The sequence below is a fragment of the Vipera berus genome (genome assembly GCF_964194415.1).
Source record: "Vipera berus genome assembly, chromosome: Z".
Classification (NCBI taxonomy): domain Eukaryota; kingdom Metazoa; phylum Chordata; class Lepidosauria; order Squamata; family Viperidae; genus Vipera; species Vipera berus.
The window spans coordinates 46,925,240-46,938,790 of NC_138205.1; the positions used below are offsets into that span (position 1 = coordinate 46,925,240).

Below are 13,551 nucleotides of genomic sequence, written 5' to 3' on the forward strand. Positions count from 1 at the left end.
AAAATGGCTCTATTCCAAAGAAAATAATTGTTCTTCCACTCTTGTGAATTGAGGATTTGTTTTTTTAGTAATAGTCCAGGTCTTTAAATCGTGTTCTTTCTCCTGATTCCTTTCTTTTGGGACATTTTTTTTTTGCTCCATTCAATCATATCAAATTCTTGGAGATTGCCTGAACAAACCCAGCAAGTTTTTTGGGCAAAGTATTTCAGAACTGGATTGTTATTGCTTCCTTCCTAGGTCTGAGAGAAAGTGCATAATAAGGTCAGTTAGCTGGGTTTGCACCTAAGCCAGGATTAGAACTCACAGTCTCCTCGTTTCTAGCTTGATGCCTTAACCATTACACCAAACTGGGCTCTCTTGGGGTATCAGGGAATTCTATAATTTAAATTCAGCATACTGAGTAACAGAATTTAAATGTATCCTCTCTGTGTGTTCAGAGAATGCTTGGGGTTGACAAAGTATTCATTTCCAAGTCCAGATAATTTTCAGATCTAATTTACCTGAACTGCATAGAAATATATCAGGCCTTCTATTTGTGACACTTCTGGCTTTCTAAGGAGATCGGTTTGAATAAGTGGATAAATCTGGCTTTCGAATCCTAATGTTCCATAAGGAATTGAATAGTTCTGCACCGACTAAGAAGAGGAGGACCTTTCTTCCCAGTGATTAAGGAGAAAATAAAATTCCCTGTGAGGGGACAAAACTGAAAGCACTCAGCAGTCTGCCCATGCCCTAATCCCACTCTTCAGAGTATCCATAGACTTTTTCTTTATATAGTGAAAAAGAAAGGGCTGGTACACTGAAATTTTAGCCAACAAGTTCTACGGTCTGAAAAAGTTTGAAACCCTTTAACTTAACTAAAATATGGGAAGAAAGGAGCCTTGGTGGAGCAGTGGGCTAATGCCTCCTTAAGTAACAGCAGCTGCCTGCAATTAGTGCAGGTTTGAGTCCCACCAGGCTCAAGGTTGACTCAGCCTTCCATCCTTCCAAGGTAGGTAAAATGAGGACCCAGATTGTTGGGGGCAATTAAGCTTTGTAAGAATGCCGCTTTGGGGGGGGGGTGAAAGCCCTAATAAGCAGGCATATAGATAGAAGGAAGGCTATTGCTAAGCACATTGGTTTGTGCTTTAGATTGTAAGCCACCCTGAGTCTTCGGAGAAGGGCGGGATATAAATAGGATTAAAAAAATAAATAAAGAAAGGCCGAGATTGAAAAAAGTGGGCCTTGGAGATGAGGACAGGAAAGTGGCTGATCCATTACTAATCAGCCACAAAGACTGCCTGACATTGTCCAGTGACCAGTATCAAATTCCAAAGAATTGTAATCCTGCAACCCTCAGCTGAGCTGCCATGCCTACACTCTGCCGCAACTGACTGCATGCAGGGGTGTGTTGGTTTTCAAAATGTGCTGTATGAAACTCCCTTAAGTAAACATTCTATGATGCCGATTTTACTGAGGGTGGGCAGTTGTAATTTCTGAGTTTAGGTGGAAACAGGAGATGCACATAATCTCATGAACTCAGGATCAATTACTGCAATAACTCAAATAAAGTGAATATAGCAATATCCAATATGAAATGAAATAATGTGCAATAAGTGAGCCCTTGTTAAAAAGTACTGATGCTTAGTAGGACTATGAAAAATGGTTTTAGAATTGGGGTCGAGTTAGAAACAAGTGGTGAGGCAGAAGAACAGACAAGAGAAAGTGTGGCATTTACCTGCAATAGTAGATAAGCAGGCAGAGCAAAATGAGGACCAGCAATGCCAGGGCACCCAAGATAGTAAGTAGAAAGATAGTATGGTAGGTGGCAATATCTTTAATTCCTGTTGTTGAAGTTGCCAGCCCTGCAAAGAAACAGCTTTATGACTTGGAAACGGTATTTGCTATCTATTATGAGAATCTATATAAAGTCCTTTAAATTACATTCTCTGGATGGCTTACAATAGCATTCAGGGTTTTTTTTAAAAAAAATGCAGCTTAATCAAAATAACATAAATAACAATTAAAAAGGCCAAAGCACCAAAAGATTTAGAGAATAAGATCTTCCCCTGGCAAATTTGTCTGTAGGAAAGATGGGGGGGGCGGATAATAAACAGTGCTGTGTGCTAAGCCCCCACCCCTTTTGCACATGCGTGATGATATTACATGTACAATGAACCAGACAGGGCATGTGTCCCAAAGTTAGAAGGAAAACATTCCACTCAAACTGAGAGTTGATCTAGAATTACAGTCCAAAAAATGCCACACCCCAAAACAATTCCCACCAGTATCAACCTCTTGGCAGTCTACTGCAACAGGAAGCAAGATTCTCTCTCAGTTTAGCAAGATTTACTGAAGAAAATAGAATAAAGTTACAGAAATCCAGAAATCTCAGATAGATTTACTTTTCAGAAATCAAATTATCCCTCAATTAGTTAAGGCAGAGACATTTTACCGGTCTACTATAGAGAGCGTCCTCTCGTATGGTATTGTCGTTTGGTATGCTGGTCTGACAGCCGCGGACAGGAAAGTATTACAGAGGGTGGTGAGCACAGCACAAGACATTGTGGGCTGTCCCCTGACACCACTGGATGACATCGCCAGGGCTCGTTGCCTTGGAAGAGTGAGGAAGATTCTCAGGGATGACTCACACCCTGGACGGTATCTCTTTACTCTCCTACCATCCGGTAGAAGATATAGGAGTATAGCCAGCTGTACCAACAGGCTGAAAAATAGCTTTTATCCGTGGGCTGTTAAGCTTTTAAATGGGATATAATCTCTGTGAACGTATGCAGAATTGACCTGGGAGGCCAGTGTGTGGTATAGTTGGTACACATGGTGTGGTAGGATGGAGGGTTTGTTGTCACTGTGTGTTGGGGGGAGAGAGCACGGGGGGAGGCTCAGTTAATCTCAATGTACACATGTTGTACTTTGACAATAAAGGTTCTATCATTATTATTTTCAGTCTTACAAAGGACCACTGTGCAAAGGGCCATTCTACTAACTGACAATTTATCCAGTGGCCAAAATGTTAATCTTCCTCATATCATGATACCAGATATGCAAAAAACCTCTTGTGTGCACTGAGATCAGTTTACTTCTCAGAGACTTTGACTGTGGCAATTTTACCTGATACAGGAGACAGCAAAGCGGCTGCCCAGTAGCCCAGCTGTGGAGACACAAATGTCCAGTAAAGCTGATTCCCCTCCTTCCGGATGAGTCCAGTTCCATTCCGGATCCACAGCCCTAAGAAGAGAGTATATGACTGAACCTGAAGTAATTAAAAAGGCCACCAGAGGAAGAGAACTATTCACCAGCACTAACCGCCCCCCCAACTCCTTATAATCAAAATGATTCAAGAGCATATTGTAATATGGTAATCAGTGTCTGTATCGTGCCACACCTAATGTGTTTTCATGTACAGAAGAGAAACAATATTGGAACTGGGAATAGGCAACCTAGAAACTTCCCTCCGTCCAGTGCGCTCCCACAGAGAGGGCCTCCTCAGGGTGCCTCCAATCAAGGAATGTCGATTGGTGGCCCCTAGGGGGAGGGCATTCTCTGTGGGCGCGCCAGACCTATGGAACCGCTTGCCGGTTGAGCTCCGGATGGCCCCTGACCTTCGCTCCTTCCGGCGGGATCTAAAAACTTATTTATTTGAGCAATCCGGCCTGGTTTGATGGGTTAAGGGTTGGGGTTTTAATATGGTTTTTAATTACTGTTTATATATACTGTTTATATCTCCCCTATCTGGAATTCTAGTGCCATCATTTCACTTAATAACTTCAGTATTAACTCTAACCATCACTTCATTTAATATCTTCAGCATCTCAACGTTAACCCTAACCCTAACCCCTAACCTGAAAGAGGCTGGGAGGCTTGACTGACCCTGCCTACTCCTATACCAAACAGCACTGAACAATGCTTTCTGGTATTGAACAGACAACATTTTGCTTATACTGCTATCAAACATGGGGGTAAACAAAGAAAATGAGTTTAGATTTAGAGAGCATTATAGAAATAAAACATATATACCCATATCAATTCTAAATTGGAAGGCTGAGGCACAATGCAAACTAAACTTTTAAAAAAGAAAATAGAAAGAAAGAATAAAAAGTGCAAGAAAAAAGCAAGAGGAAAGAAAAAGTATGATAAAGGAAAAAAAAAGTGGAAGTTACCTCCCACCTTCATTGCTACTGGTTAGTATCATAAGATCTGCACCAGGAACCTAGTCCTCTAAACTACTACAGTAAAACACTTCCATCAATCTCATCCTCATCTTCTTTCTGGGAACAAAATGCTTCCACATCGGATTTGGTTCTTGTAGGCATGGTTCTTGCTTGCCAGCACAATTTCCTAATGTTTTTCCAGATGCACTTAAAAAATTTTTATGATCCTGCAGAAAACTTGCTTCTGTGGGTGAAGGAGAGGATGTTTGGATCTTATTAATCACTCAGTGTGTTTCCTGTCAAAGCCTCCGTTTATACAAGCAGTATTGTTTCTTGCTTCATATGCTTGTAGTTATTGGATACAATAATGATCAACCCATTAAAAATATGATTCACAAGCATTCCACCACTCACCGCTCTTGAGGTCAAAGCGCCAGGCTGGCACACTGGAACTTGCCACAGCAGCTGTGTTGAGTGGCAGCGGGATGGAGAGATGGACTGAGCCAGACAGCTGGACTTCTGTACTATTTGCAGTAAAGAGGTGAACGCTGACTGCAACAATAGGCACCAACTCCAACCATGTATTACTAGCTGTAGAAAGAGAATTAAGAAATGATGACTCTCATATCCCCAGAGGCCCCACAGCTATGTATACATTGGATATGTATTTTCAAGAGAGAAAATCCAAAAGATACTCCTATTCCTACCTGTGCGGACGGTAGTGTATGAATTGTAGAGGGTTAAAAGGATTTTTAGTTATAATCATGTATTGTTAAAATACAGACCTAATCTCTACAAAAAACGGGGGGGGGGGGATGGAATTCAGAGAGAGAGAAAGTTTCTTTGTTCTGTTGGAGGCCTTGTAGGAATTGGGCACTTAAGAAAACATATTTCATGTGACTGGGCTAAAGATTGAAGTCGAAACTGTAGAATGCTAGCAAAGTTGGAAGGGGACATTTAGTTGATTGCATGAGGGTTATTTAATTTATTTTGTTAGCTTGATGGATATGTGCTCACTCAGATTTTTACAGATTACTGAGTGCTGGGTTTCAACCTCATGTAACTCATAGCAATTACTTATTCTTTCAAGTCTTTACTTTATTTCTTATACCTTCCAAAACCGTTTGGGGGTGGTTATAAGTTATAATTTATTTAACAACATATTCCAGAATAAAGGGGATTTGATGTTCTGTTCCATATTCCAGATGGTAGTGGGGTATCTTCCTATTCAAGAACAGATGGTGGCAGTGTAACTGCCTGCCCAGCTGGAACTCTGTAGCTGAACATCTCAAACTCAGATATAAAGGATATGAAAGTGAAGACGACTTCAGCAGACTAGGGTTGATATTAATAACAGACATCTCTTCCTCCCATCCTCAATACAACTACAACAAACTAGTTAAATATATATTTCATATCTCCAAATCTGATGTCAGAGACAAGCTGTAATATAATGCCTAGTTCAATGCTCCACCCCTCCCTATCCCACATTCCATGATGGCCCCTTACCACTGCCATTACTTTCAGCCCCGATGAAGGACGGGAACCCTCTCATGTCTGGCCCACCACTGGCGGCAGTCAAAGTGGCTGAAAGCTGGCTGTAGGTGGAACTGCGGGACAGGCGAGCAGATTTGCGCTGGAACTGTGCCCATGGCTGGCTCTTAGCTCCTGCAATGATCAATACTTAAATCTTCTGGTCTAATTGGGCAGTACTGATAAAAGACCACAGAATCCTTTGTTTTTGGTGCTGGGCCTTAATACACAAGTTTGCAATGTAAGAAAGTATCCATAAATATTTGGTCATTAACAACAAAATGCAGGCTTCAATAAATTCAGATTTAATATAACCCCTATGTGTTGGAGAAAACATAAAGAAATAGGTTATCTATATGACAGTCGTATAAAATTGTTCAGCTTTTTTGAATTAAATTTGTACAAAATAGAATAGATTATGACCCAGGTCATAATATTAGATCCTAAGTTGGCCTTACTAAGGTTCTTTGATAATCCAAATGACACCTAAAAACATAAAAACTTGTTAGTTTTCTTATTGGTTGCAGCCAGGCAGGCAATAGCAAGGTCCTGGAAATAGGAAAGCCTTTGAATAGTTCCATTATGCTTTAATGGCAAAGATGATAAGGTGGTAATATCATGTCACCTGAAAGTCATCACAGATCCACTGATAAGACTCCTTGTACAAGCAGTTCTTGAATTACGACCACAATTGAGCCCAAAATTTCTGTTGCTATGCAACACATGTGTTAAGTGAATTTTGCTCGAGTTTATGCTTTCTTTCCACAGTTGTTAAGTGAATTACTTCAGTTGTTAACACAGTTGTTAAGTGAATCTGACTTGCCCTCTTGACTTTGCTTGTCACAAGGTTCCAAAAGGTGATCATGTGACCCCAGGACATTGCATCCATCATAAATATATACTGCAACCATCATAAATATGAGTCAGTTGCCAAGGGTCCGAATTTTGATCACATAACTATGGGGATGCAGCAATGATCGTAAAGTGTGAAAAATGGTCATAAGTCACCTTTTTAGTGCTGTTGTAATAATAATAATAATAATTTTATTTGTATACCGCCCTTCTCCCGAAGGACTCAGGGCGGTGAACAGGGCAAACAAATAAAAGTACAAGAATACAAAAATTAAAAGAGATTAAACAGAGTGCCCAAAAGCTACAACAGTAAGTTAAAATACATTAAAACGGTAATAAAACCCAATCCCATCACCCATCAGGCCAGGCCGGCTTGTTCAAACAAGTAGGTCTTCAGGTCGCGTTGGAAGGAGTGAAGGTCTGGCGCCATCCGGAGCTCAACCGGCAAACGGTTCCACAAATCCGGCGCGCCCACAGAGAGGGACCTCCCCCTGGGGGCCACCAGGCGACATTCTCTGACTGGTGGCACCCTGAGGAGGCCCTCCCTGTGGGAGCGCACAGGGCGGAGGGAAGTTGATGCTTTGAATGGTCATTAAATGAACTGTTATAAGTCAAGGATTATCAGTAGTTCACCTACCGAGCAAATAGATCAGCAGACGATGCTGTCAATAGGTAATTACACTACATTCTGCAGCATCTTGAATCTCCAGGGTCCTATGCACAGGCCCTTTTTGTGAACTTCAGCTCAGCATTCAATATATCATTCTAGAATGTCTATGAAGATTCTCAGTCATCCAGCTCATGGTTGTCTCAAAGATGCTTTTTCAAGAGGCAACTGCACTTTCTTGTTTTTCTTTGAAGATGTTTGCTTCTCATCCAAGAAGCTTCTTCAGAAATTTCTTCCAGAAATTCTCTACTCTAAACTGATCCAGCTTACTGTACCTGCTCATAGTTATAGGTGGATAATCAGTTTTTTGACAGATAGGAAGCAACAGGTGAGGCTAGGGAAAATTATATCTAGTACCAGGGTATTGAGCACAGGTGCCCCTCAGGGCTGTGTGCTCTCTCCATTGCTTTTTTTCCTCCATTTTTTTCCTCAATGACTGTATCTCAAGGGAGCCCTCTATTAAAGTACTGAAGTTTGCAGATGACACGACAGTCATTTTTCAAGATGGTGATGAGTCTGCATATAGACAGGAGGTTGAACAATTGTGGTGCAGGCATAACAAGCTAGAGCTGAATACACTTAAAACTATGGAGATGAGAGTAAATTTTAGGAGGAGCCCTTCTATTTCAACATATTTGACAGCATAGTATTAACACCAGAGTTCTTAAATTCTGGGGTTCTATAATCTCCCAGGACTTGAAATGGATGCTTAACATTAGAACCATTATTAAAAAGGCACAACAAAGAATGTTCTTCCTGTGACAACTCAGGAGGTTCAGACTGCCCTAGGAAGCTGTTGATACAGTTTTACAGAGGAATTATTGAGTCTGTCATTTGTACTTCTAGAACTGTCTGGTTTGGTGCAGAAATGAAATAGAACAAGTACAGACTCCAGTGGATAGTTAAGACTGCAGAATAACTGTAACCGGCCTGCCTCCCATAGAAGACCTACCTATTGCGCAGAAGGAAGGTTGAGAAGATATCTGCAGACTCCTCACATCCTGGACATAAACAAAACAACTAGACATAGGGACATTTCCCCCCTTCAGACCACCACTCTGTTGAATATCTAATTCTCACAGTGCTGTCTAATGTCTATGTATATTTACCCATGGCTATAGCATTTTTATCCTTCTTATTATCTTCTTTACTTTCCCTTCCTATTGGTATGATGATGAAGATGATGATCATTATTCTGTTGCTTTGCATGTACACTGAGATCTTCTGCACCAGAGACAAATTCCTTATGTGTCTAATCACACTTGGCCAAATAAAGTATTCTATTTTTATTTTGCCTGTTTTAAATGTATCAATTACATACAATAAAGATATGTTAATTGTGTACTACCTTTCTCCAGATTCCTAGATAATTTAATAAAATAAAGCTATATGTATTTTATTTCTATATATGAGCCCAACATAAAAAACTGCAGAAGTTCTCAAACTTGGTGCTTTATGATTTTCTGAAATGACAAATTAATTATATCCTCCCCATGAATAAAATCAATAATTGCATTGAAGTCAGGATCAGGCAAGAAATTAGTATAGAACTTTTCAATTGAAATTTGAAATCAAATTTAAAACCATAACTTAATACAAAGGATGATCTTGTTTATTTTTGCACAATTTCTGAAATACGGTAAGAGTACCGAAAGCTGTATGTTTCAATAAACCCCTAAGTGTCCAAAAGATGACACAACCTCCTTGATTTATGACCACAACTGAGCCCAAAATTTCTGTTGCTAAGCAAGACAGTTGTTAAGTGTGTTTTGCCCCATTTTATGATCTTTCTTGTCACAGTTCTTAAGTGAATCATTGAGTTGTTAAAATTAGTAACATGGTTATTAAGTGAAACCCATTGACTTTACTTGTCAGATGGTCCCAAAAGGTGATCATATGACCCTGGGACATTGCAACCATCATAAATATGAGCCAGTTGCTAAGTGGCTGAATTTTGATCATGTGAGGATATTGCAATAGTCGTAAGTGTGAAAAATGGTTATGTCACCTTTTTTCAGTGCCACTGTAACTTTCAATGGTCACTAAATTTATGGTTGTATATTCAGAGCTATCTGTATATGGAATGAAGTTAAACACTACATTTTTCTGCAAATTGGAACAGAAGCTTGTGTGCAGTTGTATACAGATTCAAAATAAGAAAACTGAATATAGTAGATGCAGAAGTTTGAGTACCCTTCCAATTATTCCAGTATTATTTACCCCTGTAAAGTTGTCAATAAAGTCCATAAAAGTTATTGTCTCATTAGATCTACAATTAGACAGCAGAAGACAATTTCACAAATTAATGAGTATGTGACCCTTCCAACCTTTAAGGTTATCATTTTTGTTCTGTCCTCTTTTAACAACAACCATTGGGCCCTTCAAAGGCTGAGCAGTGAAGACAGAAATAAATAAGTCTTACAAACTAGACAGCTTTAAAAACAATATCTAAATACTTCCTGCGAACAATTTCAACTATGAGAAATTGAAATTACTGAAGAAACTAAAGGGAATTTCAGACAACCAGAGGTTACTGCAGGAAATCCAGAACATCAAGAGAAATTTCTACTAGAACTGTTCTCAAACTGATAAACAGAACCTGCAGATCACTGAATAGTTTAACTGAAGTAATTGTCCAAAAGTCCACATTACAACAGTCTTATGCAATATGATCCACATAATAGAAAGAAAATTATTCTCTGACCTCATCCTCAAAATCATCATATAAAGCATACAAAATAAAAAACCTTGTTAAGCCTGAATTGTTTAGAGTGAAGTGGTTTGGGCAGAGAAACAAAAAATAACACATTTTTTAAAATAAAAGTATACCTTATTACCTTATGTAGATGTTAATATATTCAGGTTGTGTGGCAGCTCGTAGCATAGGTTGTGTGGGTAGACTGAATACAACTAAAACCAACCAGCTTAGAAGCTAATGTCCATGTGCAAAAAGGTTGGAAATGTCATTAAGTCAATGATTCAAAATATACATTCAAACTGTAAAGCACTTACAGAAAAGAAAAATAAAGATTTTGTGATAGTCTTCATAGTTACTGGAGTTAAATAATATTAAAAATCTTTGCAGAAATCTCATACGTGCAGTATTTGTAAGGAGATCTAAAAATATTTCTCAGCTACAAGAGTTCTATGAGAAAGAATGGGCAAAAATTTCAAAAGGAATACGGGAGCTATAAGAAACTTTCAGAAGCTGTTGCTTTTACCAACAAGCGTAAAGGAGTCTACTGAAAGGATATCTAAATTCGCATTCACTTTTTAAAAATTTTGTTATCTGTAGCTGCACATAAATAGTAAGCATGCATTCAACTTTGCAGAAAGAAATCATATTTATCTTTGCATGACAAAGAGGCTGAATGCAAGTCTGTTCATTTTGTGATTAACTGAAACATACAACTTAAACAAACTTCTGCATATATTGTGCCATTTTCAAAACAGCTGCCACATTTATTTCTGATCACTTTTGTTCTTTATAAGCAGCAGCTATAGAAAATCCTTACACACACAAATTAATTGTTGAAGATGGAATCAGTATGCTGATAAATCCCTTTCTTGTTTTGTTGTATGTGTTCATTTTGTTCATTGTTCCAAAATTCAGGAGAGATATTGTCAGGAATTTTATTTCAAAGTAGTATCAGAAGACCCATGAATGAATTTCTCATTTTCAATAGTAGCAAATGCACAAGCTAAGCACTGAATGGATTCACTAACTTCATTAACACATATATAGACTAGAGCTTTACTACATGCCATATTGCTAGAAATGCTGGAGGCCAATGAATATTTTCAGGAGAAATCAAATCCAGTTATCTGTTATTGGTATTAATCTTAAATGGAAATTCTAAAAGCACACACCACACTCATTTTATCATTCCCCCCACTTACCAGTACTCTCATTATATGTGCTCCTATCTCTGTCAGGACTTACTGAGAAATGGTAAGGTTTCAACTCATTTGCTTATGATTTTAGCAAAAGCCCAATTCGCTCCTCCCATTACTTCACCCACAACAAATAACTCACATCTTAAAAGAGTTTTATTCCCAAAGTCTCTGCAAAAGCACATGAGCTGATTTTTTAAAATATAAGTTGATATTACGTTGCTATGGAGGTGCAAAGCTTGTAGAGATGAAGTCCCAGCGTATTTTTTATTGTCTAGCTAGTTTATAAATATAAAAGTACTAAGAACTTGCTTAAAGCTTCAGTGACTTATTCTAGGGCTCAGAATCACAACTTCTACATCCCAGCAATTCTATATTTTACCGATTGAAAACTTTTATTTTAGATCATCATTTAATAATAGGGCACAGAAATTGCACTAGCCTATTCTGCAGTCATTGGCAGAATCGATGTTCCCTGTATCCAGAAAACAGTATTTCAATTAGGTGGAATCCAGTGCAGTGACTGAGTGCCAGTTATATGCCCTACTTTCTTTTTTCTTTTTGACAAAATGGATCTTAGGACCTACCTGGAGAACCAACAAGGATTTGTATCAAGTCATCATAAAGGATAAGTGTTGCAGGACGCTCTGGAAGCAGATAGAGACTTACAGAAGCATAGACTGCAAGGGAAAAAAACCTGAATTAATATAAAACTCCCTTTTCCTTTAAAGGAGATAGAGGCTAATTCTAACATACAACCTATCTTTTGAGGCATAGTACAAATAAAAGATTTCAACTGGAGGCAGATGGCAAAAAAAAAACATGATCAAAAATATGGGGGAATGTACATGTTTTTTCCCCCTAGATTGTGGTTTTAATCTTTTGCAGTGGCTCAACTGAATTCTCACTATTCAAACAATGGACTGAACATCCAAATTTACAAAATATAATTTGTGGCTTCAAGTTGCTAACTGCCTTTCATTTTCTTTGGCTACAATCGTTAGGAGCAATAATTTCCAAATCAGGGACCTTCAGAGAGGAAAGGAAAGTCAATGATGCCCAAAGGTAGAAACAAAATGATACCCCTTCCTTTAAAATGCACCGTACATATATACCGGTAAATAGTGGCACAGCTTCCATTGCTCTTTTGTGACTGTCATTCTGGCACTGTTGTCAAGCGATATAGCTGCCCTGTTCTAAATGCAAAGCGCAATTTATTGGTTCAAATATCACAGTAAATATTAGCTTTACTTCCAATGAAATCAGGACAAAATACCAGCCACTAGTAACAACCAGCTCTGATCATTCCCAGTTTCGGTTTGCTATTTATATCATATTACTAATTCAAACATATTTAAACAAGACAGCTTTTTAAATCAAGCTTTGATTTCAAAGCTAATTGAAGCATTATGTTTATCCATCTCTTTTATTCAGTGCTTTTTTTGTAAAAGAAAAAGGTGCCGCAACTCACACACGTCATAGAACCCGCCTTGCCTACCCTACAAGGTTCCATCCAAAAGTGCCGGAACTCTGTTCTGAGCGTTCTATGACAAAAAAAGCCCTGCTTTTATTAGTATTTATCAGAGTAGGAAAGTTTGGCTTTTTTCCCCTTAAATAAATTTTCTCAGTCTAATAAATTATTTACAGAACTAATAACTGAAAATTATTTACTGATCCAGTAATCCGATGGTAAAGGAAAAGCTTAATGGAAATACAGTGAGAGAGTAGGAATATTCATTAAATCTACAATAGATTCTGAATATTCTATTCAAATAAAGCAATTCTATAATGAGTCAGCCTGAATTTTAATCAAAATTTGCAAATGCATTTTAAAAATCTGATTCAGACAATTTCCTTACAGATTTTTTTCTGGTATCACTCTGCCACTATGAGTGGCTTAAAACCTATTCTCATTAATATTACATGACCACAATGATGGTTGGATGACTCTATAACATGCTAAAAATCACAAGCAGAATGAAATAAATTTGGCTGAACTTAACTTTAATCTCAATGCAGATAGACTATCCCTGAATAGAGCTGAAGCAAAGAAGAAAAAATGAAACTTGAATTAGGAAAAGAGCAGGGAAGAAATGGGTTACCTTCAGGTGGATTTGATTTAAATCAAGTCAATTTAAATCACGATTTAAATCATGATTTAAATCGCTAGTAAAAAGGCTTGATTTAAATCAACTCGATTTAAATCATAATTTTTAAAGAGCAACTGTCATCTCTGTCCCCCAGCGGCTCCTTCTCTGACCCGCTGTTGACTCACCCACAGTCCCATTCACTTTAATGGGATGGTTGGTGATGCGGCAGTGACACAACAAGGTGAGGGACGTGGAGGGCAGCAGCTAACAGGCGCTGCCATGATGAATCTGAAATGACAGGTGCTGTTTAAATGTAAGCACTCATTTTTGCTGGTAGTTAGAACCTTTAATATTATTATTTGCAAAC

General features: G+C 38.4%; 1 protein-coding gene across 1 annotated transcript in view; it reads right to left on the minus strand.

The window, feature by feature from the left end:
* The window catches only part of FAM171A2 (family with sequence similarity 171 member A2), a 51,920-nt gene that overhangs the window by 9,799 nt on the left and 28,570 nt on the right, over window positions 1-13,551 (minus strand). The window contains exons 3-7 of the mRNA XM_081344314.1: window positions 11,682-11,774; window positions 5,658-5,816; window positions 4,563-4,739; window positions 3,109-3,225; window positions 1,718-1,844 (exon numbers count right to left, since the gene is read on the minus strand). Coding sequence (XP_081200440.1) covers window positions 1,718-1,844; window positions 3,109-3,225; window positions 4,563-4,739; window positions 5,658-5,816; window positions 11,682-11,774 — 673 coding nt within the window. The remainder of the gene's footprint in view (window positions 1-1,717; window positions 1,845-3,108; window positions 3,226-4,562; window positions 4,740-5,657; window positions 5,817-11,681; window positions 11,775-13,551) is intronic.